The 22606-nt window shown below is 34.8% G+C and overlaps 6 protein-coding genes and 1 non-coding gene across 8 annotated transcripts; 4 read left to right on the forward strand and 3 right to left on the reverse strand.

Moving 5' to 3' along the window:
- The first annotated feature begins 1693 nt into the window (after nt 1-1693).
- Nucleotides 1694-4131, forward strand: LOC103831965 (pathogenesis-related protein 5). Its single transcript, XM_009107913.3, has 2 exons — nt 1694-1961; nt 2063-4131. Exons 1-2 carry the CDS (start codon nt 1922-1924, stop codon nt 2758-2760), a joined length of 738 nt encoding a protein of 245 aa, XP_009106161.1. The 5' UTR covers nt 1694-1921; the 3' UTR covers nt 2761-4131.
- A 277-nt stretch (nt 4132-4408) lies between these two features.
- On the forward strand, nt 4409-5734 carry LOC103831966 (pathogenesis-related protein 5). The gene is made up of 2 exons (XM_009107914.3): nt 4409-4737; nt 4844-5734. The coding sequence occupies exons 1-2, from the start codon at nt 4689-4691 to the stop codon at nt 5533-5535; spliced, it is 741 nt and encodes a 246-aa protein (XP_009106162.2). The 5' UTR covers nt 4409-4688; the 3' UTR covers nt 5536-5734.
- LOC103831967 lies at nt 5682-10344 on the reverse strand. Its single transcript, XM_009107916.3, has 7 exons — nt 9972-10344; nt 9168-9300; nt 8944-9083; nt 8798-8860; nt 8620-8688; nt 8229-8528; nt 5682-5801 (listed from the first exon to the last, which is right to left on the reverse strand). The coding sequence occupies exons 1-6, from the start codon at nt 10176-10178 to the stop codon at nt 8424-8426; spliced, it is 717 nt and encodes a 238-aa protein (XP_009106164.3). The 5' UTR covers nt 10179-10344; the 3' UTR covers nt 5682-5801; nt 8229-8423.
- Nucleotides 10345-13439: 3095 nt separating this feature from the next.
- Nucleotides 13440-13511, forward strand: TRNAD-GUC. Its single transcript has one exon. It is a non-coding gene; the product is annotated as a tRNA-Asp (tRNA).
- A 924-nt stretch (nt 13512-14435) lies between these two features.
- On the forward strand, nt 14436-16255 carry LOC103831968 (protein BRASSINAZOLE-RESISTANT 1). Of its 2 annotated transcripts, XM_033275839.1 has the most exons (3): nt 14500-15097; nt 15266-15289; nt 15329-16235. In XM_033275839.1, the coding sequence occupies exons 1-3, from the start codon at nt 14840-14842 to the stop codon at nt 15950-15952; spliced, it is 906 nt and encodes a 301-aa protein (XP_033131730.1). In that variant the 5' UTR covers nt 14500-14839; the 3' UTR covers nt 15953-16235. The 2 variants fall into 2 exon arrangements, with proteins under 2 accessions (XP_009106166.1, XP_033131730.1); XM_009107918.3 differs by having other exon boundaries at nt 14436-15097; nt 15266-16255.
- Nucleotides 16256-16300: 45 nt separating this feature from the next.
- On the reverse strand, nt 16301-18928 carry LOC103831969 (DNA-3-methyladenine glycosylase 1). The gene is made up of 4 exons (XM_009107919.3): nt 17680-18928; nt 17057-17198; nt 16841-16982; nt 16301-16757 (listed from the first exon to the last, which is right to left on the reverse strand). Exons 1-4 carry the CDS (start codon nt 18038-18040, stop codon nt 16494-16496), a joined length of 909 nt encoding a protein of 302 aa, XP_009106167.1. The 5' UTR covers nt 18041-18928; the 3' UTR covers nt 16301-16493.
- A 283-nt stretch (nt 18929-19211) lies between these two features.
- On the reverse strand, nt 19212-22522 carry LOC103831970 (J domain-containing protein required for chloroplast accumulation response 1). Its single transcript, XM_009107920.3, has 9 exons — nt 21889-22522; nt 20888-21366; nt 20423-20817; nt 20230-20332; nt 20081-20130; nt 19935-20000; nt 19774-19851; nt 19524-19700; nt 19212-19431 (listed from the first exon to the last, which is right to left on the reverse strand). The coding sequence occupies exons 1-9, from the start codon at nt 22326-22328 to the stop codon at nt 19393-19395; spliced, it is 1827 nt and encodes a 608-aa protein (XP_009106168.1). The 5' UTR covers nt 22329-22522; the 3' UTR covers nt 19212-19392.
- Between the last annotated feature and the right edge of the window lie 84 nt (nt 22523-22606).

The following is a 22606-nucleotide window of genomic DNA, read 5'->3' on the forward strand; positions in this document are numbered from 1 at the left end:
ACGAGAGTTGTTTAAAATTCTTCAGTATATATTTATGTTGTGCTCGTTCATAGTAAACAAAAACTTTTATATATTTAGCTAAACATTTAGACATCACAAAAGCCTAAGCAAAGCCATCATCAACACGGCGTCTATTTTTGGTGAAACAGTTCTGAAATCAACACCTAGAAGAAAGTTCTTCGGGTATTAACTAGGATGACTACACAATGCTGATACTGTTCTAAGTAAAGTAAGACATGTCACATGTCCCTTCATGGTTGCAATCTCTAGTACCAAACTGATAGAAATCTAACTCGATTTTCCCTAACGAGCTTCGTGTCATGGATCCACAGAACAACGTGGTGGCGTGCAAGAGCGCATGCGCGGCGTTTAACAAGGAGGAGTATTGCTGCAGCGGTGCTCACTCCACGCCGCAAACTTGCTCTCCCACGACTTACTCGATGACGTTCAAGAAGCTTGCCCTGACGCCTATAGATACGCTTACGACGATGAAACTAGTACGTTCACTTCTGCAGGAGCTAACTACTTGATCACTTTCTGCCCCACCGGTTCTTAGTATCCGGAGATCCGGTTTAGGTTCGGGTCGAGTTTATCGCCTTTGTTATGTTGGTTGCTATGTACGGAAGGTGAATATCTTCTTCCAGTTGTTGCATTGATCAGCTGATTTGCATTATGGCATAAAATAATAATCATGATTTCTGGAGACAAAATTTTTATGTGTATAAGTATTTCATATACCAGCATCTGTTAGAAGATCATACATTTGTACGAGAATGCAACACAAAATGCATAATCTTCTAATAGATGTTGGTATATGGAATTACAAACTACACACTCCTACTCATGTTTTTGTTAAAAGGTCTGGTAACAAAGCTGCACATATGCTAACTCAAAGGAGCCACCAAATGTCATTTTTATTAATTGTTGCTTTTATTCTCTTTCATGCCTAAACCCAATTTTGTATTCTGATTCTATTTCATATTAATAAAACTCTAACTTTGCACCATAGAAAAAAAAGTAATGATTCAAAATTCTTTGATGTTTGTGTTATGTGATGAATCTTAACTGCGTCATCTATCATGTTTTCTCATGAGATGCGTTCAACATATTAAAAACACAAATAGTGCCAAAGAAGATGGGCTAACAGCCGTATTTATAGATGTTTGATATAATATATTCTTTGATTCATAAAGAGATAAAGAAGATTGAATACTCTATCTAACGTGTGCATCAGATCTAGTAAACTTACCGAGTATACCATAATAGTACAACCAAGAATACTAAACCTTCTAATGAACAGCACTTCGATATATAGACTACAGTAAAACTTCTATAAACTAATAACGTTGGGATTTTGAAATTTTATTAATTTATAGAGATATTAATTTATAAAAAAAATTTTATTTAATTTTTTTTTCTATTTTTAATATGTCTATATATAAAATAGGAAAATAATTGATTTTATACATTATTCAAATTTTAGAAATTTGACTTTCATATTGTTTTATTATCTTATTTGGTGTATATTTTTATGTTTTATATGATTGTTAAATAGTTTTCGATATAATTTTATTAAATATTATCAAAATATATTAAAATGTTAAGAAAAATAAAAATATTTTCATTGTGAATATAAAATGAATAACATAATGTTTATTTTGTACTTATATAAAATTATATATAGATAGATTATTAATTTATGATTTTAATGGGACTATATATTTACATGAAAGTTTTAAAAATATTATTATCTTAATATTTTATCGATTTGTATCATATTTTACACTTGTTCAAATTAGGACCGAAAAAATTTATTAATTTATAAAAATTATTAATTTATCGAGTATTAATTTTCTACTGTATATCGTTGACACTAACCGATATTTCCACATCACATGAACAAACAAAAACTCGATAAAAAATGGCGGGTGCTCACATTCTCTTCTTCGTGTTCATCACAAGTATTAACAACAAAACTATTTTCGTTCTTCTCTGTTTCACTTTCACTTATGTCTTAATATTCCTGCTTTGCTATTACAATCTGAATCATCTCTTTTTGCAGGCTGCATTGCCGTGACCGCAACCGTCTTCGTTTTGGAGAACAGCTGCCCTTACACCGTCTGGCCTGGAATCCTTTCCGGCAACAGCACCACCACACTCGGCGACGGCGGGGTTCCCCTGACCCCAGGCGCTTCCGTACAGCTCACTGCTCCTCCGGGATGGTCAGGCCGTTTCTGGGCGCGCACCGGCTGCAGCTTCGATCCCTCCAGTCGCGGCAGCTGCGTCACCGGAGACTGCGGCGGCATTTTAAACTGTAACCGCGGCCGATTTCCTCCGGCCATTCTAGCCGAGTTCACCGTCGGATCAGGCAATTCAGACACTGATATCTACGGCGTCAGCCTCGTCGACGGTTACAACGTCAAGATGGGGATCGAGCCATTGGGAGGAACTGGAGATTGCCACTACGCAGGCTGCCTCGCCGACGTCAACGAGATTTGCCCCGGCGATCTTCGGATCATGGATCCGAACGTCGATGGAGTCGTTGCGGCATGCATGAGCGCGTGCGCGGCGTTTGATTTGCCGGAGTTTTGCTGCACCGGTGCTCACGCGACGCTGCAGACTTGTGATCCGAGTCGGTACTCGATGGTGTTCAAGAACGCTTGTCCTAGCGCTTACAGCTACGCTTATGGTGACGCGACAAGCATTTTCACTTGTTCCCGATCTAACTACTTGATTACTTTCTGCCCCACCCGCTCTTAAAAACCTGAGCTCCGGTCTAAATTCGGGTCGGGTTTCTCCCTCATGTTTCTTTTGCTTGTGATGTACGGAACGATGAATAATATCATTTTCGGTTTTTAAAGATCTTTTCAAGTATTCTGTTTTTAAACACTCCTTGCATTGTTGCATTGCATACAAAGAAATAATTTAAAAAAATTTACGGAGAAAAGATTCTTGTGCTGTCATTTTTCATTGTTAGTTCTTTATAACTTATCAATCGTATTACATGTTGCTATCTTGATTAACTCACATATTCAATTAACTTAATTGCATTTTGGTTGCGTCTATCTCTTTGTGTCCTTTGAATCCCACTGTTAACATCCCTTTGTGTAAACGAGAATCTCTTGCGTTTATTGAGTTAAAAACAACAACATTTCAGTGATTTCACTAGCATTTATGTTGTCAAAAGTAAGAAGCATACTCATTTTTGTCCCAAAAATATGATGCTATCTTCTTTAATTAACTGCTCCATTAGATCAACTTTCCAGGAAGAGCATATATATAGCATCTCCCGTTTTATTTACATGACCCTGCTTGGTCACATGTCATCTTATCTTCTTATCTAGTTGTCTGAGTAGGTGCAAGTGAGATCAGGTTAGTTTCTTTAGAACCAACTTTGAACCTTCTATACCTTTTTTTGTTGGGAAAGAGTCGAAGAAACTCAAAACCAACCCATGTAATATATACATTTTGCTTGTCATAATTCATCAAACCCACTTAACTAACCTACAAACCGTTCTTGTTTCATAAACCTTTTTTTTTTGCTTAAATTCTTGTTCATAAAACTTCTACAGCTATCAATGCTTGATAGAGAGAGAGAGCTACAGCCATGACCGCTAAAAATGCTTAAGATCGTGTAGACAATGTGATCTTGAGTGAATAAAAAGGAATTTTCGTTATTTAATATTGACCCATTAACATATGTATACCCACTAACTCAAGGAAACCTAATCGTCACGATTTTAAACCAACTCTTTTCTCCTACACAAGTCAAGTCTTCTCAACATATTGAATCTAAAATAAATATCTCGTCTCCAACTTTGCTACTTCTGAGCCTATTCATGAATTCAAGAATTTTGTACATGTTAGTTGTTTGCTCTTTCCCAACAAAACAGATGATATGTTTTTATGTTTTAATGATCGGATCTCATGGCATGTTTCCTAGAAACTATCGGAAAAATACTGTAAATAAATAAATTAACTAATAAAAAGAATAATGAAAACGTTAAAAATAAAAATCGAACAACAGGAAAGATGGGATCATGGAAAGACAGTTTCTACTTCCGCGGGATGTTGTGGGCATGCTGTTTCACCATTACTGTCCACTTGATATTCATTTATTTTGTTGGATCAACTTAATATTCATGAATCCGTAATAATGTGATTGTTTTCTTGTAGAGTTTGATCATTAGTCGAGAGGTACAGTTAGGCTCAGGATTAGTATACTCCATGGGATGAGATTGGGTTTCGTACTCAGTTTATGCTTATGTTCTTTAGCTCTCTGTTTTATTTTCTGTTTCCTTTGTATTGTTTGGCTCCTCAATTAATGAAAACCCTTTCTCAAAAAAAAATGAATCCGTAATATTGACCCACTTTATTTTCTTTAAACCGTCAATGTAAAAAAAAATTCATAGCAAATTTAACGCACGAACGAACAGTTATACTACCAAAATAAAGAAAATTCAAGAGCCAAAGAAGATGGGCTAACAAAAAAAAAATCACCACGATCACTTTCTTTTACCATAAACTGTAATTAACTATCAAAATAATAATTAACGAAGAAATGATAGCACTACCCTCAACCAGCACTTATAAATAGAGGATCGGTGCGAGTAACGTACATTCATCATCAGCATTACAAATCACATTCATAATCGTTACCATCCACATCACATATAAACACACAAAAGATGGCGAATTTCTCCAGTGCTCTCATTCTTTTGTTCGTGTTCATCACAAGTAACAACAACAACAACACTCTCTGCTCTTGACTTCTTCTCAGATAGTTTTATTTTGTTTTTGTTTTTATTATGTTGTATTTAACAATTTTATTCGGAAACTGCAGGCGGCGTTGCTGTTTTCGCCACCGTCTTCACTTTACAGAACAGCTGTCCTTACACCGTCTGGCCCGGAATCCTCTCCGGCAACAGCAACACCCTCGGCGACGGCGGGTTTCCCTTGACTCCAGGCGCTTCCAAACAGCTAACCGCTCCTCAAGGATGGTCAGGCCGGTTCTGGGCTCGCACCGGCTGCAGCTTCGACTCCTCCGGAAACGGCAACTGTGTCACCGGAGACTGCGGCGGCGTCCTCAAATGCATCGGCGGCGGAGTTCCTCCGACAACTCTAGCCGAGTTCACCGTCGGAACGGGCGTATCCGGCAAGGACTTCTACGACGTGAGTCTCGTCGACGGCTACAACGTCGAGATGGGGATAAAACCGCAAGGAGGCTCCGGCGACTGCAAGTACGCCGGCTGCGTCGCCGACGTCAACGCGGTTTGTCCTAACGAGCTTCGGATCGTGGATCCGAAAACCGGAACCGTGGCGGCGTGTAAGAGCGCTTGCGCGGCGTTTAATTCGCCGGAGTTTTGCTGCACCGGTGCTCACGCGACGCCGCAGACTTGTTCTCCGACGCGTTACTCGGCGATGTTTAAGAACGCTTGTCCTAGCGCTTACAGCTACGCTTATGACGACGCGACAAGTACGTTTACTTGTGCCGGGGCTAACTACTTGATCACTTTCTGCCCCACCCGGTCTTGAAAACCGGTTGTTCCGGTTTAGATTCCGGTTTGGTTGCTGTTTCATGTTTCTTTTGCTTGTTATGTACGGAAAGATAATGACTTTGTTTCATCCTCTTCCTTTTTTAATGATTTTATAGTTGTTACACATCTCATTTGCACTGTTGATTTCATTTGTATTCTTTTAAGTTTTATAATGATTTTGAAGACACTTTGCAGTACTTACATGACAAATAAAAGATAGATGCTTTGATTAGAGATTAGAGGGCTTCTTTGTTTTTAAGGTCACTAGATTTTTTAACCGCGATACGCGCGGATAAGATATTATATGTATTTCTCAATTCTAAAAAAATAATGCATAATATTGTATTACATTATTTAAAGAATATAAAATAAGACTACATAACATAAATATATTTTTAAAATTTTTTTTGTGTAAATCATTATGTTGTTTGATTGTTGTACTTGATTCAAATGTTTAGATAGTTATTTGTGATGGATGAATAACTATATTTTTATTATCAGTAAATAATATATATATATATATTATATAATATAAGAATAATAAAATTATTTACTTTTAAAACAAACTTGTCTCATGTTGGGGACTCGATTATAGACATATCATATTCGAATAAGACACTTTTACAGTTATCAATTTTCTTAACAGTCAAAAAACAAATCTGAATATCAAAACATTATCTCATACAATCTCTTTGTGAAATAACTGCTCTGAAGAAATTGAATTTATGCATCAAAAAAGGCTAGAAATGAATGTGGAGATGTGTTATCTAAGTCAGCTTTACAAAATACTATTCATAGTTCATATATCATTTATGTCCATCCTTTCTTAAACATCTTGAAATAACTGATGCTAATTAATAATAAACTTTTGGCTGGAAAAAAAATCAAATTTGTCTAATTATCGCTTAATTTGTCTAACTGATATATATGTATTTCTTAATTATAAAAAATAATGTATAATATTATATTACATTATTTAAAAATATAAAATAAGACTACCTAACATAAATATATTTTTTAAATTTTCTTTGTGGAAATCATTATGTTGTTTGATTGTTGTACTTGATTCACATATTTGCATAGATATTTGTGATAGATGAAAAACTATATTTTTATTATCAGTAAATAATATATATTTATTATATAATATAAGAAAAATGAAATTATTTATTTTTAAAGAAAGTTGTCTTATGTTGGGGATTCGGTTATAGACATATAATATTCGAATGAGACATTTCTACAGTTATCAATCTTCTTAAAAGTCAAGAAACAAATCTGAATATCAAAACAATATCTCATACGATCTCTTTGTGGAATAACTGCTCTGAATAAATTGAATTTATGCATCAAAAAGAACTAAAAATGATGTGCAGGTGTGTTATCTAAGTCAGCTTTACAAAGTACTACTATTTATAGTTCATGTATCATTTAAGTCCATCATTTCTTAAACATATTGAAATAACTGATGCTAATTAACAATAAACTTTTGGGTAAAAAAAAATCAAATTTGTCTAATTATCGCTTAAATATTTTATTAATATTGTCTAAGAAGCTTTCAATTGATATCATAGTTTTATTTTATTAGTTTTTTTTTGTTAATTTTAGAGTTTTTTGTATTTAAGATTTTTTCCATATTAAGCTTATATTTCTTTCGCATAATATATATATGTCATAAAAATTACCATCAAATCAAATTTACTTATTTATTATTTTGTTTTTAATGAAAATACACTTTTTAAATAATTTAATTTAAAATAAAATTATATATTAATTTGTTGTATTCTAACAATTTGATTGATTTAATTAATTTGCTTTGGTGGATAACTTAAAAATTTTTCATATGAATTAGGGAAAGTAAGCTTATGTTGTTATATTATATTTATTTGTGTATATGTAATCTATATATAATGCTAGTGTAATAAAGGAAGAACATTCTTTTTTTGTAACTTCAAAAAAATACATTATTACAGTTTGAAATTATTCAAAATTGAATAAAATGGTAATTAAATAAATCTAATGGTTTTTTGACTTGTTTAGTTGGATTCTCATGAAAAGAAATCGATAGGTTAAACAAATGTTTCAAAATTTGTTGTGTTATTCTTTTGTCTATAAATTATTAAATTTATTGAATTGATATATTTAATTATTGCACCCTAAAAGAATATTTTATTAAGACATTAGATAACTATGTTTTGAGTTGTTTTGTCAAAATTGTACAAAAATCTATGCTTTTTCATATTTGTCACGAAAATTTATATGTTAAACTTACTTTTACAAAATTCTTAGCTTTGTCACGAAAACAAAAAACTATGATTTTTCATATTTGTTAATGTTCTAACACTTTCAAAGAATATATTAGCTTAGTCACTTATTTTTTTTTTTTACAAAACTAAGTATCGGAATCTTGAAAGTTGAATTCATATTATTGTAAATGTACATAAGAGTTTGTGATTACATATTTAGTGATTCTTGTATATGTGTTCAAGAAAGTTTCAATGGCTTAGTGGTATATGCCTTATATTTATATCATACTAACCCGGGTTCGATCATTTCCTTTGCATTGTTTTTTTATTTTTTACGAAAAAATAAATGAGATGACGTGGCAACTTCGGGCTCTCTGATTGGACAAATTTTTATGCATACGTGGACACTCTAAAAGGAGCTTATATCCCCCTTTTAGTATAGTATAGATTGCTGCTTTTGATATACTTACATGAGAGAGCAATAACATCATCTACTGTTAACTTAAACCCAAGAGAGACTGAGCTTTAACTACTATATTCAACTTCTAAGCCACGGAATGGTTAAAACTATCTGACCAAAGATTGGATAAGGTCCAAAGGAGGAGGGTTTGTTAAGCCTATCTAGGAGATTTAGCTGTTGCAGTTAAGATGAGTGCTTCTGGTGTTCTTTTGATTTCCACCTGCAAGCCTTCTTCATTCCTTTTGCAGCTTGAACGAATCCCACAATAACCTGAAGCTCATCCATTTCCTATAAACCAGAGAGGAGACAAATATCACAAATTTATTGTAGCTTTTTGGCCCTTTTGATTTCAATTGTTAGAAGAAGAGGGGATGTTTACCTGAGACATGAAGTGTCTCTGAACAATGTCAAGTAGTTGCTCCTTTGATGGATTAGGAAGTGCATCCACCTTTCAAAAAGAGAGTCACATCTTGTCAAAAAAAAAAAACCCCTCTTTTACAGCTTTACCAGTAACTAAGAGAGTAGAACAAAAAAGGAGATTGTTACTCTTGACTCACGAGGTTAAAATGTTGTATATATCTCTGTAACGCAGGCATATCCAATTTGCTAAGATCAACCTTCTGCGTTAAAACCATACATTTCCTCAGTAAGTTAACAGAAACATTCAAATGCATATCCCGCAGTTTCCGAAGGCATATATTACCATGTTAGCACGAGGAGTAATACTCTGGCTTTTTGAGTGTGAGTCACAAGATAAGGCCCTGCACATTGTCTTTTGTGATAACCGTGCTGATCTGTATCCTCTTTGCTTCGCCTTATGAGTCTTTAGACTGTCATCAGATACTGCAAAAAACAATCAAACAACATGTCTTAACACACACACACGAACATGTCTTTACAGATTTCCGACAAGGAAACTAAACTCACTCATATGAGAGGGATTATTCCATTGTATATGCTCGACTTCAATATCGTTGTCTTCTTCTTCATTCCCTGTAGGAGCTTCAATGACACTAAGTGCATTCCGCTGCAACTTCACTTCGATTCCATTTGTCAAAACCTATAAAATGAAAAGCATGAGGAATGGGATTAAAATCAGTCAAACAAGTCAAAAGCTTGAGACTTTTTTTGAGAAATGGGAGACAAGAAAGAACTGGTGGGATTTTGATAATCTATATTAGTAAAATAATAAGAGCATTGGTTATGAAGAAAACATCTTAAAGATATACTACTAAAACCGGAGAAACGGTGAAGTGAGTAATGATCAAAGAAAGGAGTTTATAATTATTTAAAAAAAAAACTAATTAAGCAGCCTAATGAAATCTGTAAATTAATATTAAATTAATTACAAGTAAAACAAATCTAAAAGCCAGCTTGAACCCACAAACAGATGAAAAAAGGATAAGGATTCACACGAAATTTTAGATGAGAACAATGGGAAAAAGAGAGTTAAAACAAATATAAAAAAGTGCAGATGGTTGTTACGATGCGATTTTAGAATAAAGTTTGTATTTTTATGGACAAATCAATCTCATCGGTTCGGTCTTTTCGCTTTTTCTTTTTTAGCTGAGAGTTGATCCGTTTTTGAATCAGCAACATCATCAAAACTACCATTAATTTAGTAGCATTATCGAGCATAAAGCTCGAAGCTTGATTCCAAATCGAACTGAAAGATGTAATAAGACAAAACACAGTTTTACTACAAAAGAAGGTGATTGATTGTTTCTTTACCAGCCAATGCCAACCACCGAGTCCGACGGCTTTCTTAACGACTCCTTGAAGACCGACGAGAACTGATTTCGTACGGTTGTTCCCGGTGACGACCACTTTCGTATGACGTGGAAGCACCGTTAGCTCCTCCTCGCTGCTGCAATCTCCGAAGCAGCTCTGTAGCTGAGACAATCCTCCATTGGAGTTATCAGCATCAGCTTCCAGCATTTTTTTTTCTCGAGTTTCACGATCTTCGAAATGGAAGCTGACGCATCATTGGGAGGATTGAGCAGAGAAATTAGGGTTTTTGATTGTGGGAGGAAGAAAGACAGAGTAGGGGAGGGAGGGAGGAGGAAAAAAGCAGAGTCTATAGTATGAGAGAGAGAGAAGGGAGAGGACGATAGCGACCGCCCTCCTAGCTCAATCACCAATGATCTTCAGCCACGTGGATTTTGTACTGCAATTGAAATTGAGCGTTTTTTCTTTTATTTTAGGTTTGTCTGTTCTTAATTACTAGTCTTTGCACGGGATTAAGTTATTATTTTTATTATATTTTTGAGAATGAAACAATAGTTTGGCTTCATTTGGATTACAGGTGTTCAATCTGGATATCGGGTTGGTTCGGTTCGGTTCGGTTTTTTCGGTATTTGGTTAGTAAAATATAACTACTATTCTAAATCCATATTTATTTTGACTTTAGTCTTTCACATACTTTTGAAAGATTTCAACTGGACGACTAAATTGATCAGCCAATATTGCTGCTTTAAATCATTAGTGTATATATATATATATATATATATATTATTTAGTTTGAATATTTATTAAATAAAAATTCATATGCGTTATATTTTATGATCATTTGTAACTTATTATAACAAAAAAATAATCTATTGATCACAAAATTTTCAGAGTGGGAATATTCAAATTTCTAATAATATATAGACGTTTTGAAAAATTCAAATATAACATATAAGAAAAAATAAAAATATTTTTATTATATATTTAATGTGATTTTTAATATCTTTCAATAATATAAAATTAAAAAAAAAGAACTAAGATACCAAAATTGTTCTCAAATATTTATTATTCATAATAATTAATTTTCATATATACGTTAATCATATTAGGTAATTTCGTAGCTTCTAATTAAGGAAAGTGCAAAAAAAAAGTTTGGTAGATTATTTATCAATTCGATAGTTAGTTTAATAAAAAATATAATGTAAGTCAAGATGGACCAACCTATTTTTCTAAGAATAGTATATTTTATATAGTCATTTATTATATGAGAATTTTTAATCATACAGTTCTATGATCATTCATATCATTTTATAACTGAATATTTAAATCAACGATAACAAAATTTTCAATGTGAAATCTTTAATAAGTTTATAAATTATAAATGTTTTTGAAAATTCATTGAAAGTTTTAATATTAAAATATTTATGTAATCTTATGGTATATAGTATAATCTATATATATATGTTTTATTATTAAATAATATTTTTTTACTCATATGGTTTTAAAATAATGTGTATCTTCTTATAATATTAAATAAAAGTTCATATTAATACAATTTTATGATCATTTGTAACTTATTATGACAAAAAAAATAATCTATTGATCACAAAATTTTCAGAGTGGGGATCTTCAAATTTCTAATAATTTATAGACGTTTTGAAAAATTTAAAATATAACATATAAGAAAAATTTTAAATGTTTTAATTATATATTTAATGTGATTTTTAAATATATTTTAATAATATAAAATTAAAAAAGAACTACGAAACAAAAATTGTTATCAAATATTTATTATTCATTATAATTAATTTTCACATATACGTTAATCATATTAGGTAATTTCGTAGCTTTTATTTAAGGAAAGTGCAAAACATTTTTTGGTACGTTATTTATCAATTCGATAGTTAGTTTAATAAAAAGTGTAATATAAGTTAAGATGGACCAACCTATTTTTCTAGGAATAGTATATTTTGTATAGTTATTTATTAAATAGGAATTTATAATCATACGGTTCTATGATCGTTCATATCGTTTTATAACAAAATATTTAAATCATCGATAACAAAATTTTCAATCTGAAATCTTTAATAAGTTTATAATTTACAAATGTTCTTGAAAATTCATTGAAAGTTTTAATATTAAAATATTTATGTAATCTTATGGTATATAGTGTTTATATATATATATATATATATATATATATATATTTATTTTATTATTAAATGATATTTTTTTCTCATATGGTTTTAAAATCATGTGTATCTTCTTATAATAAAAATGTTAAACTATTGATCATTAATTTTTAACATAATAATTTTAATAGTTTTAGTCATTTATTGTCGTTTTTAAAAATTCAAAATATAACATATACGAAAAAATCTAAATTTTATTTTTATAGCTAATTTGATTGTTTAATTTATTTTAATAATATAAAATTAAACAAAAAAGTGATGGAGGAGATATACATTGTTATCAAATCTTTATTATTAAAATCATTAATTGTCATATATATATTAGTCATTTATGGTAATTCCGTAGGTTTTATTTAAGGAAAGAAAATATCATATCATATCATTATATCATATAGTTTGACCAACTTATGTATCTAACAACATATAAAAATCGAATGTGAACCTACTTATTTTTCAATTGAATGTAATTGACTACCTAATTGAGTGCCACCTATGCATTGGGGCCTCTTTTAATTAATATAAAATTGAGGTTACATCTTTTCAAATGTTCCTCAATTAATATATAAGGGATTACACCTAAGAATGGATATGTTTACTAAAAACATATAATTTGAGCTTTTATGTCATGGCATAGCAGGCTAATTAATTTCAGTTTATAATGCTTTTTTTTGTCAATAACATGCTATATTTTGTTACTTCATTCAAGCTTCTAGGTATTAATTTGTATTGGACTCTTAAAAATGGATTCTTTCCTTTCGCAAAAAATAAAATCTTAAAAAATCGTTTTGGTTAAATCCTCATGAACATTTTAGGTTCTTATTTGAACTGGAAATCCGATTTTTGTATGGTTTTACAAGAGTTAAAAAAGAAGAAGAAAATGAGGGCCACAGATTAGTAATTTTTGTGTGTAATGTATACACGAGATCGACGTGAATCTGAATGGTTGACTGATATTTGTGTAAAAAAGACAGGCCTAATGGGTCCATGCATTCGTGTAATTACGATAGTACCCTTCAATTTGTGTGTTTTCCTTTCGTCTTCCATGAATTTGAAAACAATTTGAGTCACTCACTCACCCACGACTGAATTTAATACTTTGCATCGTATAATGTCCATGTAAACCAATTAACTAGAAACAAAAGTCTATATATGGAGTGATTCTTAAGACATGTTAGCTTATAAAATTACTACTTGACAGATAGAGAGGTTAACGGAAGAGGTAAGTGTGATTTACGTTACGTTTGTTAAGAAACCAAACATTCGCACATCTAACATTCGAGTCGTTGTAGTATAGTGGTAAGTATTCCCGCCTGTCACGCGGGTGACCCGGGTTCGATCCCCGGCAACGGCGTAATCTTTTTTCCCGTATCTGTTACTGAACCCTCTCATTCATTCCAAGAGTTACCTTCTTGAATAGAGTTGTTTAGACGTTGCACGCGCAAATCTACACTTAATAAATTAGCATCAGAATGTTTTTAAAATTCACAAATAAATGAATTATGACGTCTACCATGTTTCAGGAGTCAGAACTGCACAATCGTTGGCAAGAAAGAACCTCCACCTTCGTTCGTCATTCAACTACGTTTCTAAAAGTAATCTCTGCCAACATTTTAAGATTACAGCCAAATATTCTTAATATTATTATTATTCTTCTTTTGCATAAAAAATTCCTATAAAAGAGCTTAATTTCAGATACTCGCGTGTAAATATACTCAACGGTTGTTCGTTGGAAGATTATGCTGTTGGGTCTTGCTGTGGGACACAAATCGTCAACCCCCTCTGCTTCTTATGTTCAAAGAAACTATACAGATGATATTATAAAAATGAAGGATCCACCAATTAATCCAGGTATTTTTATTTACCAAATAGCTACTTCATTTCAGAAGTAAACTAGATGGTTCTGTTAAAGTTCCACAGTGGGCGATGTAATTTCGTATAAAATACATAAGAAAGAAGGTAACGGATCAAAATATTTTGCTTTGTATCATGGTAAAAAAAGTAAGAAGGTTATAAAAGTCAAAAGTAATGTACGATAACCAGTTCAAAAAAAAAATGTACGATAACAACCAGCCAGGACAAAAAAAAGTTATCAATTTTTTATTTCGAGAGTGAGATTTCCATGCCAGAAAAAGCCCAAAAACTTCTTTAAATTTAGTTTATCATTATCTTAAAACACGGCTTTAATCATTTGTTGTGTTAATAATAAACTTATTTCATTGGTTTCGATAGGAAAGAAAAACCAATCAAATGGTGTGTGTTTGCGGGACCCACACTATGTCTTCCCGACACCTTCTCTGTATTTATTTTGTTCACTAGTCATTTACACACACACACGCGCGCTCTTATCCTCTACACTAAACCACACACCTTGTTTTAATATAAACCGCAGCTAATCTCACCAATGTCAAGACAAGTGGACAAGTCTTTGTAATAAAAAACAAATACTGTTTCTGAATGTGAACTCGCGTACTTGAACACACGACCCCAATTTATACCCTTTTTTTTTTTATAAATTAAAAATTTTAAGAAGAAAGAATTCTTCATCGATTCCAGCGAAGGTAAAAGCGTATTCCTCGTGAGCACTACTACCTTCTCACTCCTCTTCCTCATTCTTCTTCTTCTTCTTCTTCAGTCTCCCTTCCTTCACACAATCTTCATCACAAAGCTCCAAGCTTTCCGATGACGTCGGATGGTGCTACATCCACATCAGCAGCAGCTGCCGCCGCAGCAGCGAGGAGGAAACCGTCGTGGAGGGAGAGGGAGAACAACCGGAGGAGAGAGAGAAGGAGAAGAGCCATAGCTGCCAAGATATACACAGGTCTAAGATCACAAGGCGATTACAATCTCCCCAAACATTGCGATAACAATGAAGTCCTCAAGGCTCTCTGTGCTGAAGCTGGTTGGGTCGTTGAAGAAGACGGCACCACTTATCGCCAGGTCAAAACATTTTTTCTCTCCAGATCTGAGTTTAAATCTGTTTATAGATATTGAAATCTGATTACTTAGATCTGATTCTTGGAAAATCTCAATCAGTTGTGTTCTGTTTCTTGGAATCTTGATTCTGACATTGTGTTGATGTTTGTGTGTTTGATTTGAGTCAAACAGGGATGCAAGCCTCTACCTGGTGAGATAGCACAAAACCAGAGTCCTCTCTCTTCTGCCTTTCAAAGTCCCATCGCTTCTTACCAAGTAAGCCCAACTTCATCTCGTGGTGAGCCCAACAACAGCTCTACCACCTTCTTCTCCTTCCTCAGAAACGGCGCCGTTCCATCCCTCAGAATCTCAAACAGCTGTCCCGTTACTCCACCCCTCTCGTCTCCATCTTCCAAGAACGCTAAACCGTTACCTACATGGGACTCTATCGCTAAGCAGTCCATGGTCAACGCTAATAAAAAACAATCAATGGCGTCTTTTAATTATCCTTTCTATGCGGTTTCTGCACCTGCTAGTCCCACTCGTCGTCAGTTTTATGCTCCGGTTACAATACCTGAATGTGATGAGTCTGATTCTTCCACTGTTGACTCTGGTCATTGGATCAGCTTTCAGAAGTTTGCTCAACATCAACAGCCATTCTCTGGCTCTATGGTGCCGACTTCTCCTGCGTTTAACCTTGTGAAACCTCCTGTGCCTCAGCAGATGTCTCCAAACGCTGCGTTTCAAGGGATGATTGGTCAGAGCTCTGAGTTTAAATTTGAGAGTAGACAAGTTAAGCCGTGGGAAGGAGAGAGGATACATGATGTTGGTATGGAGGATCTTGAGCTTACTCTTGGAAACGGCAAGGCTCGTGGTTGATTTGTGAATTTTGAGAGAAAGCTATTCTTCTTTATAGAGTATATCATTATCTTCTTTACTTACTATCCAAACATGGGGGGCTCAAAGCCTTTCTCCATGGAAAGCATTGGAACTTGGGAGTGTTAGTGTTTGTTTGTTTGATTCAATTCATGAATTTGGCTTAAAAAAAAAGCATTATTTGTAGATAAGACTTTTATGTGCCCTTACAAAGGCTACAGTGGCTGTAAACCGTTGTGTCTTGTCTTGTTAAATTTGATTAATCATATGTATCTGCTTCTCAACATCAAAGATCCGATATTTGCGGAACATGTGTATTTTTTTTACAAAATGTTAAAATTATTTATTTCCTTGCAATTCAATATTATTATTTTTTTTGGTCAAAACTAAATCATATCATCATTAGACAAAGCTAGCTAGAAGAAAAAAACACAACCAATCAACACAACTAGCTACAAATGCTACATTTCATAATGACACAAACAAACACTTGTAATCATAATCTTCTTAATACTCCATTAGTTCACGTTGCTGATTAAACAAGTCAGGTCTCAGTCTCGGCATTACATTCTTGGTATCTGCAGCAAGATGTGAGATGATCATTCACAATGCCAGAGACCTGCAAGAAGGAATAAATAACAGTAGGACCAACGCAGCGGAACCCTCTCTGCATCATGTCTTTGCTTATGTACTCTGCCTTTGGGGACTTAACGGGTACTTGACGGCCATAGCGGTATCCATTTCTTAAAGGTTTGTGGTTCACAAATCTCCAACAGTAGTTGCTGAATGATCCAAACTCTTGCTTCACCTGTTTTTCAATTTACAATCTATTAAGTCAATTTGTTCATAAACTTCTTTAGCATAACACACACAATCTATCTATCTATCTACCTTGAGAACTGATTTTGCGTTATCGGCAATGGCTCGCAGTTTCTGTTCGGACAGAACAAGACATCCGTTTACTTTAAGAGACATCAACCTCTTCTCTGTGAATTCTGATATAGCTAACGGATCAAAATCTTCAAAGAGCTTCCTGCAAAAAGTAAACCAACAAACTTATGCTCATCTCTCTCTCTCTTTTCCATAAAGTTAGAATCAGGATATTACCTAAAGGCGTCTCTTTTGTGTAGAATAGAAGGCCAGCTAAACTCAGCTAATGCTTGTGAGAACACAAGCAGCTCAAAGAGTTTCTTGTCGTCACGAACCGGAACACCCCACTCTTCATCATGAAACTTCACGTAAATCGAGTCTGTTCATCACATCATCTCATCACTATTATTAACCGCCCAAGTAAAAAACTTCTGTTTCGTTTTTGTCATTATTGTCAACTACAACACCTAGTTATTGCAGGGTGCAATTAATATGTTGTTGACATGTATGAAACTGATTGTTACAATGTTACTACCAGTAATCTTTTTAACTCATATACTCAAAAAAAAATACAATTTTTTTTTCTGTCAATACTCAAGAAAACAATTTACATTTCGAAATAACATACAAAAGATTAAATGTGCGAGAGGGACAAGAAAATCTCTACTTTGGGTAAAATGTTTTTTTTTAACAAAGAACACAAAAGAAAAACAGCACCTCCTCGTTATTCACGAAATTATTGAGTTATTTAAAAAAAAACAGTATATTTTTTTGGCAAAATAAACAGAGGAAAATGTGAAAATTTTAAATTAAAGTTAAATGAGGCAATTGAGGAAAAAAAGTTGTCAGACCAAACAGACCTGAGTTAGGTGTGATCCAGTGGCATCTCTTGACCGGTCCCGGACTCTCAGGAAGAATGTCTCCAACGGCGGCGACACTGTTGAGCTTCGTCACTGACCCGTTCCGTTTCGACGGAGTTATCATTTTCTTAGAGTCTGCCGTCTTCACCGACGAACGCTCCGAGGAGGATGTCGTTGAAGATGAGTCATCAGTCGAGGCTGAGAAGTTGCTCGTCGCCGGAGATTTCATCACTTGCGGCTTCTTCTTCTTCGCGGCGATCTCTTTCGAAGGTTTGACTCTGTTCCCGGTCGAACACAGGATGGCTCGTGGCTCGACAACCATTGGTTTAACAGGAGAACGAAGCTTAGTGAGTGCAGACATCTTTGAGGAAATGTGAGGGTACAATGGGAAAGAGAAAAATTGAGAATTGATGATAAGGAATGAGATGGGATCAGAGAGAGAGAGAGAGGTGGAACAGAGTATGAGGTTTTTAAAAACAGAACGGTAACAAGAGAAAAGGACTTTAAAGAGGTTGGATGTAATGAAACCGGTAATAGCCGGTGAGTGTTTTGATTGCGTGTCGGTAGTTTTTATCGTGTTGCTTCAGAAAGAGACACCGAGAAAATGGTTAAAGGCGTGAGAATTACGTTTTTTTTTTGTGTCATTAATGAACTGATTAAGTTTGCCGCGCTTTGTCATTTAGAATTAAAAAAAAATAGAGTAGTGGGGGTTAACTGTAGACTTTTTAGGGAATAAAAGGGGGTTAAAACTTCAAAAACATGTGTTTTGGGGGATGCACCAAATGCTTTATGAGTTTGACCCCATATACAGTAAAAGTTCAATGAAACAAGTACATTTATTTTTTACTCCAACCTCTAATTAACTGCTCCAGTCGCTCGTGCTCAATCACAGCTTTTGGCTTCGTTGAAGAAGGGCAAGTACAATGATTGTAAATAAACTAATTTGATTTGACCCCTCTCTCTCTATCTCTTTTTTCTTCGGTGGTAAAATTGTGTTATTATTACTTTGCGATGTTCATTATTCATTATTTGTACATTATTTATTTCAGTGTTTCTTTTGCAGTGTTCACCGGTTAACCCAAAAAACTTTACAAACTCTACAAGAATAGATAACACAAAGAAAACCTTTGATTATTTTACTAGTTGCCATATAACCTTGTAGCATAACCATATATAACTTCTCTCTTTGAGGGACTAATAGAGTGTTTAATGGTTATTAAGAGGTGGGCAGAGAGTCAGGCTCTGATTTGGTGAAGTGTGTGGTGTTGGCACACGAGTGAAGGGCGCAACGGGAATTTGAAAAAGCTTTAAGTAGAAGTTAAAAAAGTAGCTTACCGTTAAGTTAAAGAATCGTAAAAGCCATCTCATCCCAACACCAACTCCACCTCAACCTCAACCTCACCTTGCGGTGGCCTGCCGTTTCTTTTACCTTTTCTTTCTAACGGCTAACCACTAACTCCTCTTTAATGGGCTTAGCCCAACTAATTATGCGGCCCTAACTCCGTACTTAACTCTTTAAAAGCCTTCCATAATTAACAAGAAGATATCTCTCATCACCAACAAGAAGCAAACAAAAATTGGTACAAGTAAAACCTGTGAGGCTGTGTGACAAATTTAATTTCTGCAACATCTTTTGTATTCAGAACCACAACTGTACACTTTAATAACGCTATAAGCCTTTGTGTAATAACTAAAAGACTAAAACATTTGTCTTTAAACCGGTCCGAGAGTGTTGAAATGGTCCCATGCTTCCTAACAGATTTAAACCAAACAAACAAAAGAGAAAGGACTTAAGATACCAAAATATAATCATCATAAAAACACTTATTAGCTTGTGAGCCAACCTGTAACAACTCGAAAACTTTCTCAGCCATGTATTTCTGGTTTGCAGAAGCACCCTTCTGTTGCAACTTATCTGGATGAAGGATTAGTAATGCTCTCTGGTATGATTTTCGAACTGCGTTTCCTTCGATCATGTCCATGAGAGGAACCGCCTTCCATCCACACCCGGGCCATAGAATCTGCAAAGTTAAACCTTCCATAACTTGTCCAAATACATAGTCTCAATATGTTAACCTGTAGTTGAATACTTACATATTGCAGTGTAGACAGGAGAGACCTAATGTTTCCACTCTTTCCGCTTGACCACTTGCGTATTTTAGCATCGATGTTCTATACATTTTTTTGCATTTTGTTTTGAGTTTTTTATATGAATAAAAGATTATATATCTTTGTAGGTGCAGTAGTATTATTACCTGGAATTCTTCAGCATTATTTTTTGTTTCTTCCATTTTGTTCTCATCTTGTGTTATATCCTCCACCTATGCAACACATCACAAGGAAATATAAAAAAACTAAAGATTGGTGAAAACTTGAAGGTTAAAAGTGATGTTCTGCTTACCAGGAAATTTACATGGAAGGGCTCGTCTATAGCCTCTGAGGTAACATGTGCTGACAGAAGAAGAAGAAAAACAGATGAGCTCAGATGATATTTTAGTTATGTAGTGTGAAAAGAAGGTTTTAATCAGATACACCAATCCAAGAACCTACCTGTGCTAGGTTCCTGTTTCTCCTCTTGTTCAGTAACACCACTAGGCTTACTACTATCTGCTACCTTTTTCTGAGTTGCCTGTGAAGGTTTCTGATCCTGATCCTGCATGAGTATTCGCAAGCAAGGAGTCAAAAACCACAAAACACAGTAAAACATATATATAGGAAGATCTTGATTTACAAAACCACAAACCATGGCGGGTGTAACTGGAGTTGATGTCTTTTGTTGATCAGGAACCTTTGCAGTTTCTTTGGCCTTAGCATCGTCTTTATTGGTATCAGTCACGGGAACTTCTTTAGCTCTCCATCTAGAGCTTTGCCCAAGAGGTTCTCCACCTGCTCCAGCTGAAGCTCCTTGACTGAAAATCTTAACAAAGTCCATCACTTTCCCTTTGGCTCCATCTTTGCCAACCTCTGGTGCTGAGGATGCACTTGCGTAGCTGGATGTATTATCAGGCATGGGGCTATCAACAGAACTTCTACTGCCTTGTGCTTTCTTTTTGCTTCTTGAATCTCCTGCATGGCTTCTCATGCTCTTCGCTTTGCTTTTACCTTTTCTTTCTTCCTTCTCTAACTCTATTTCCTCACCTGCAATGACAAAAGAACTTAACAAAGTCCACAAACCAAACAAACATACCTATGTCTTAAAGAAACCAACCTTGTCTCTCGTCCTTAACATCTAAAAATGAATGTTGAGGTTTCACATTAGCCTCATCAGGAGCTTTCGACACATTGCTAGAGAAGGCTTGTTCAGACATCTCCTCTTCTTTCTGAACACCAGGACGATTTTGTGAGCTTTGTCCTTCTGCTTCAACTGAAGTAGGACGCAAATCACTAGGTGTCGTCTCTTCAGCTTTAGCCATAGAGCTCAACCTAGAAGTGCCCCACATGGCAACAGGAACTCCTTTATTAGGCCACTTGTAGATAGAGAAGTGAAACTGCCTCACTTTCCCATTAACAACCTTTGGAGCAACATAACCATCTGAATCCGGTTTAGCAGTAGAGTTCACCATATCAGCACTGCTTGAAGTTCTTGACAAAGGAGAGCTCGAAGCAGCTTCCTTGTTCCTGCTTAAACTCCGAGCAGCTGAACCAAACGTAGGCATCTCTGTCCCTTTGATTAGTTTTGCAGGAAGACTGAGAAACAAAAGTCAATACTCAAAACTACAAAACAGATCATATTTTGATTGCATCACCAATTTATGAAAGCCAGTGAAAATATAAGACCTGAACTAGACCTCGGCACATTTATCCAAAACTGAAAAACCGAACCGAACTAGACCGATAAAAAACCGAAAGCGAATCAAAATTTTCAAATATCCAAACAGAATTTATAACTAAAAAACATATATCAAACCAAAACCGAACTAATGGATACCCGAATAATAAAATACAATTTTTATATTTACAAAATTAGTTATGTTTAGCTTTAAAGTAAACAAACATCCTGATACTTTCTATAAATCTCGGACTTATCTATAAAATTTACTCGATTTAACCAAAATTATACGAAAAACCAAAACCAATTTAAACCTGAAATAACTAAATCGAAATCAAATCTGAGTTTCATAAATAATCGAACGAATTCTATCTCTAGAATTTAAAAAAAAATTCCAAAACTGAATTAACCGAACCAAAACCAAAATGTGTAGGACTAACCTGAACTGTGCAGGAAACGAAGTCCCAGGAGGAGACTCGACTTTGTGAGGGATAGGACGAGCCGGGCTAAGGATCCGAGAACCCGGAAGTGATGACCCGAACGTTTCTCCTTCGTTCTTTACCTTCCTCTGCGGTGAAGAAGATGATGATGATTCATTCACTCTGAAGATATCGTCGAAGAAATCATCAGCAGTGAAACGACGACGGATGGATGACGGGTCTTCACCGAACACAGGCTTCTCGTCTCGGAGAATCAGCGCGCTGTTGTCGACGATGACGTCACGCCGCCTGATTTCACTGAAGCTATGTCTACCGGTGGTTTCAATAACTTTGGACCGTCTTTTAGGCGGACCACCAAACACGTCCCTGAAGTCTATGTCCACGTCATCGTCCCCGGCGGGATGACGCAGGAGAGGCGGTGAGTTTGGTAGTGTCTGCATAGTGTGGCACAAATGAGAACTTTGACAGAGCTAACACACGGAACAGAACATTGTAGGTTGGTTGTTTCAGACAGGATGTAAGGTAAGGGTGGGGTCCATTTGATTTGAAGCCACAAACAAAAGAGTGTTTGAGTTATTACAGAGAGGAATCTTAACGTCTTCTTTGTTGTGGATAAAACCACTCTCTCCCTCTCTCTCTCCTTGCTTTCTTTTTTTGTCTCTCTCTAATTTTTTTTTTTTTTGTGGTCAGAAGATAATGCATGTTTGGTCAGTTAGGC

This window comes from Brassica rapa, chromosome A07 (assembly GCF_000309985.2).
Source record: "Brassica rapa cultivar Chiifu-401-42 chromosome A07, CAAS_Brap_v3.01, whole genome shotgun sequence".
Lineage (NCBI taxonomy): Eukaryota > Viridiplantae > Streptophyta > Magnoliopsida > Brassicales > Brassicaceae > Brassica > Brassica rapa.

Excerpts from the sequence above, each read along its gene's own strand:
- LOC103831970 (XM_009107920.3), bottom strand. The coding sequence starts at position 22,328 with ATGCAGACACTACCAAACTCACCGCCTCTCCTGCGTCATCCCGCCGGG. Across the intron at positions 21,367-21,888 it reads TCGTTTCCTGCACAGTTCAG|TCTTCCTGCAAAACTAATCA; the intron begins GTTAGTCCTACA and ends TTTGTTTCTCAG. Across the intron at positions 20,333-20,422 it reads CTCCAGTTACACCCGCCATG|GATCAGGATCAGAAACCTTC; the intron begins GTTTGTGGTTTT and ends ATACTCATGCAG.
- LOC103831968 (XM_009107918.3), top strand. The coding sequence starts at position 14,840 with ATGACGTCGGATGGTGCTACATCCACATCAGCAGCAGCTGCCGCCGCA. Across the intron at positions 15,098-15,265 it reads ACGGCACCACTTATCGCCAG|GGATGCAAGCCTCTACCTGG; the intron begins GTCAAAACATTT and ends TGAGTCAAACAG.
- LOC103831967 (XM_009107916.3), bottom strand. The coding sequence starts at position 10,178 with ATGCTGGAAGCTGATGCTGATAACTCCAATGGAGGATTGTCTCAGCTA. Across the intron at positions 9,084-9,167 it reads GAATAATCCCTCTCATATGA|TATCTGATGACAGTCTAAAG; the intron begins GTGAGTTTAGTT and ends TGTTTTTTGCAG. Across the intron at positions 8,529-8,619 it reads AGAGACACTTCATGTCTCAG|GAAATGGATGAGCTTCAGGT; the intron begins GTAAACATCCCC and ends TCTGGTTTATAG.
- LOC103831969 (XM_009107919.3), bottom strand. The coding sequence starts at position 18,040 with ATGTCTGCACTCACTAAGCTTCGTTCTCCTGTTAAACCAATGGTTGTC. Across the intron at positions 17,199-17,679 it reads CTGGATCACACCTAACTCAG|ACTCGATTTACGTGAAGTTT; the intron begins GTCTGTTTGGTC and ends TGTGATGAACAG. Across the intron at positions 16,758-16,840 it reads ACGCAAAATCAGTTCTCAAG|GTGAAGCAAGAGTTTGGATC; the intron begins GTAGATAGATAG and ends ATTGAAAAACAG.
- LOC103831965 (XM_009107913.3), top strand. The coding sequence starts at position 1,922 with ATGGCGGGTGCTCACATTCTCTTCTTCGTGTTCATCACAA. Across the intron at positions 1,962-2,062 it reads CTTCTTCGTGTTCATCACAA|GCTGCATTGCCGTGACCGCA; the intron begins GTATTAACAACA and ends CTCTTTTTGCAG.
- LOC103831966 (XM_009107914.3), top strand. The coding sequence starts at position 4,689 with ATGGCGAATTTCTCCAGTGCTCTCATTCTTTTGTTCGTGTTCATCACA. Across the intron at positions 4,738-4,843 it reads TTTGTTCGTGTTCATCACAA|GCGGCGTTGCTGTTTTCGCC; the intron begins GTAACAACAACA and ends CGGAAACTGCAG.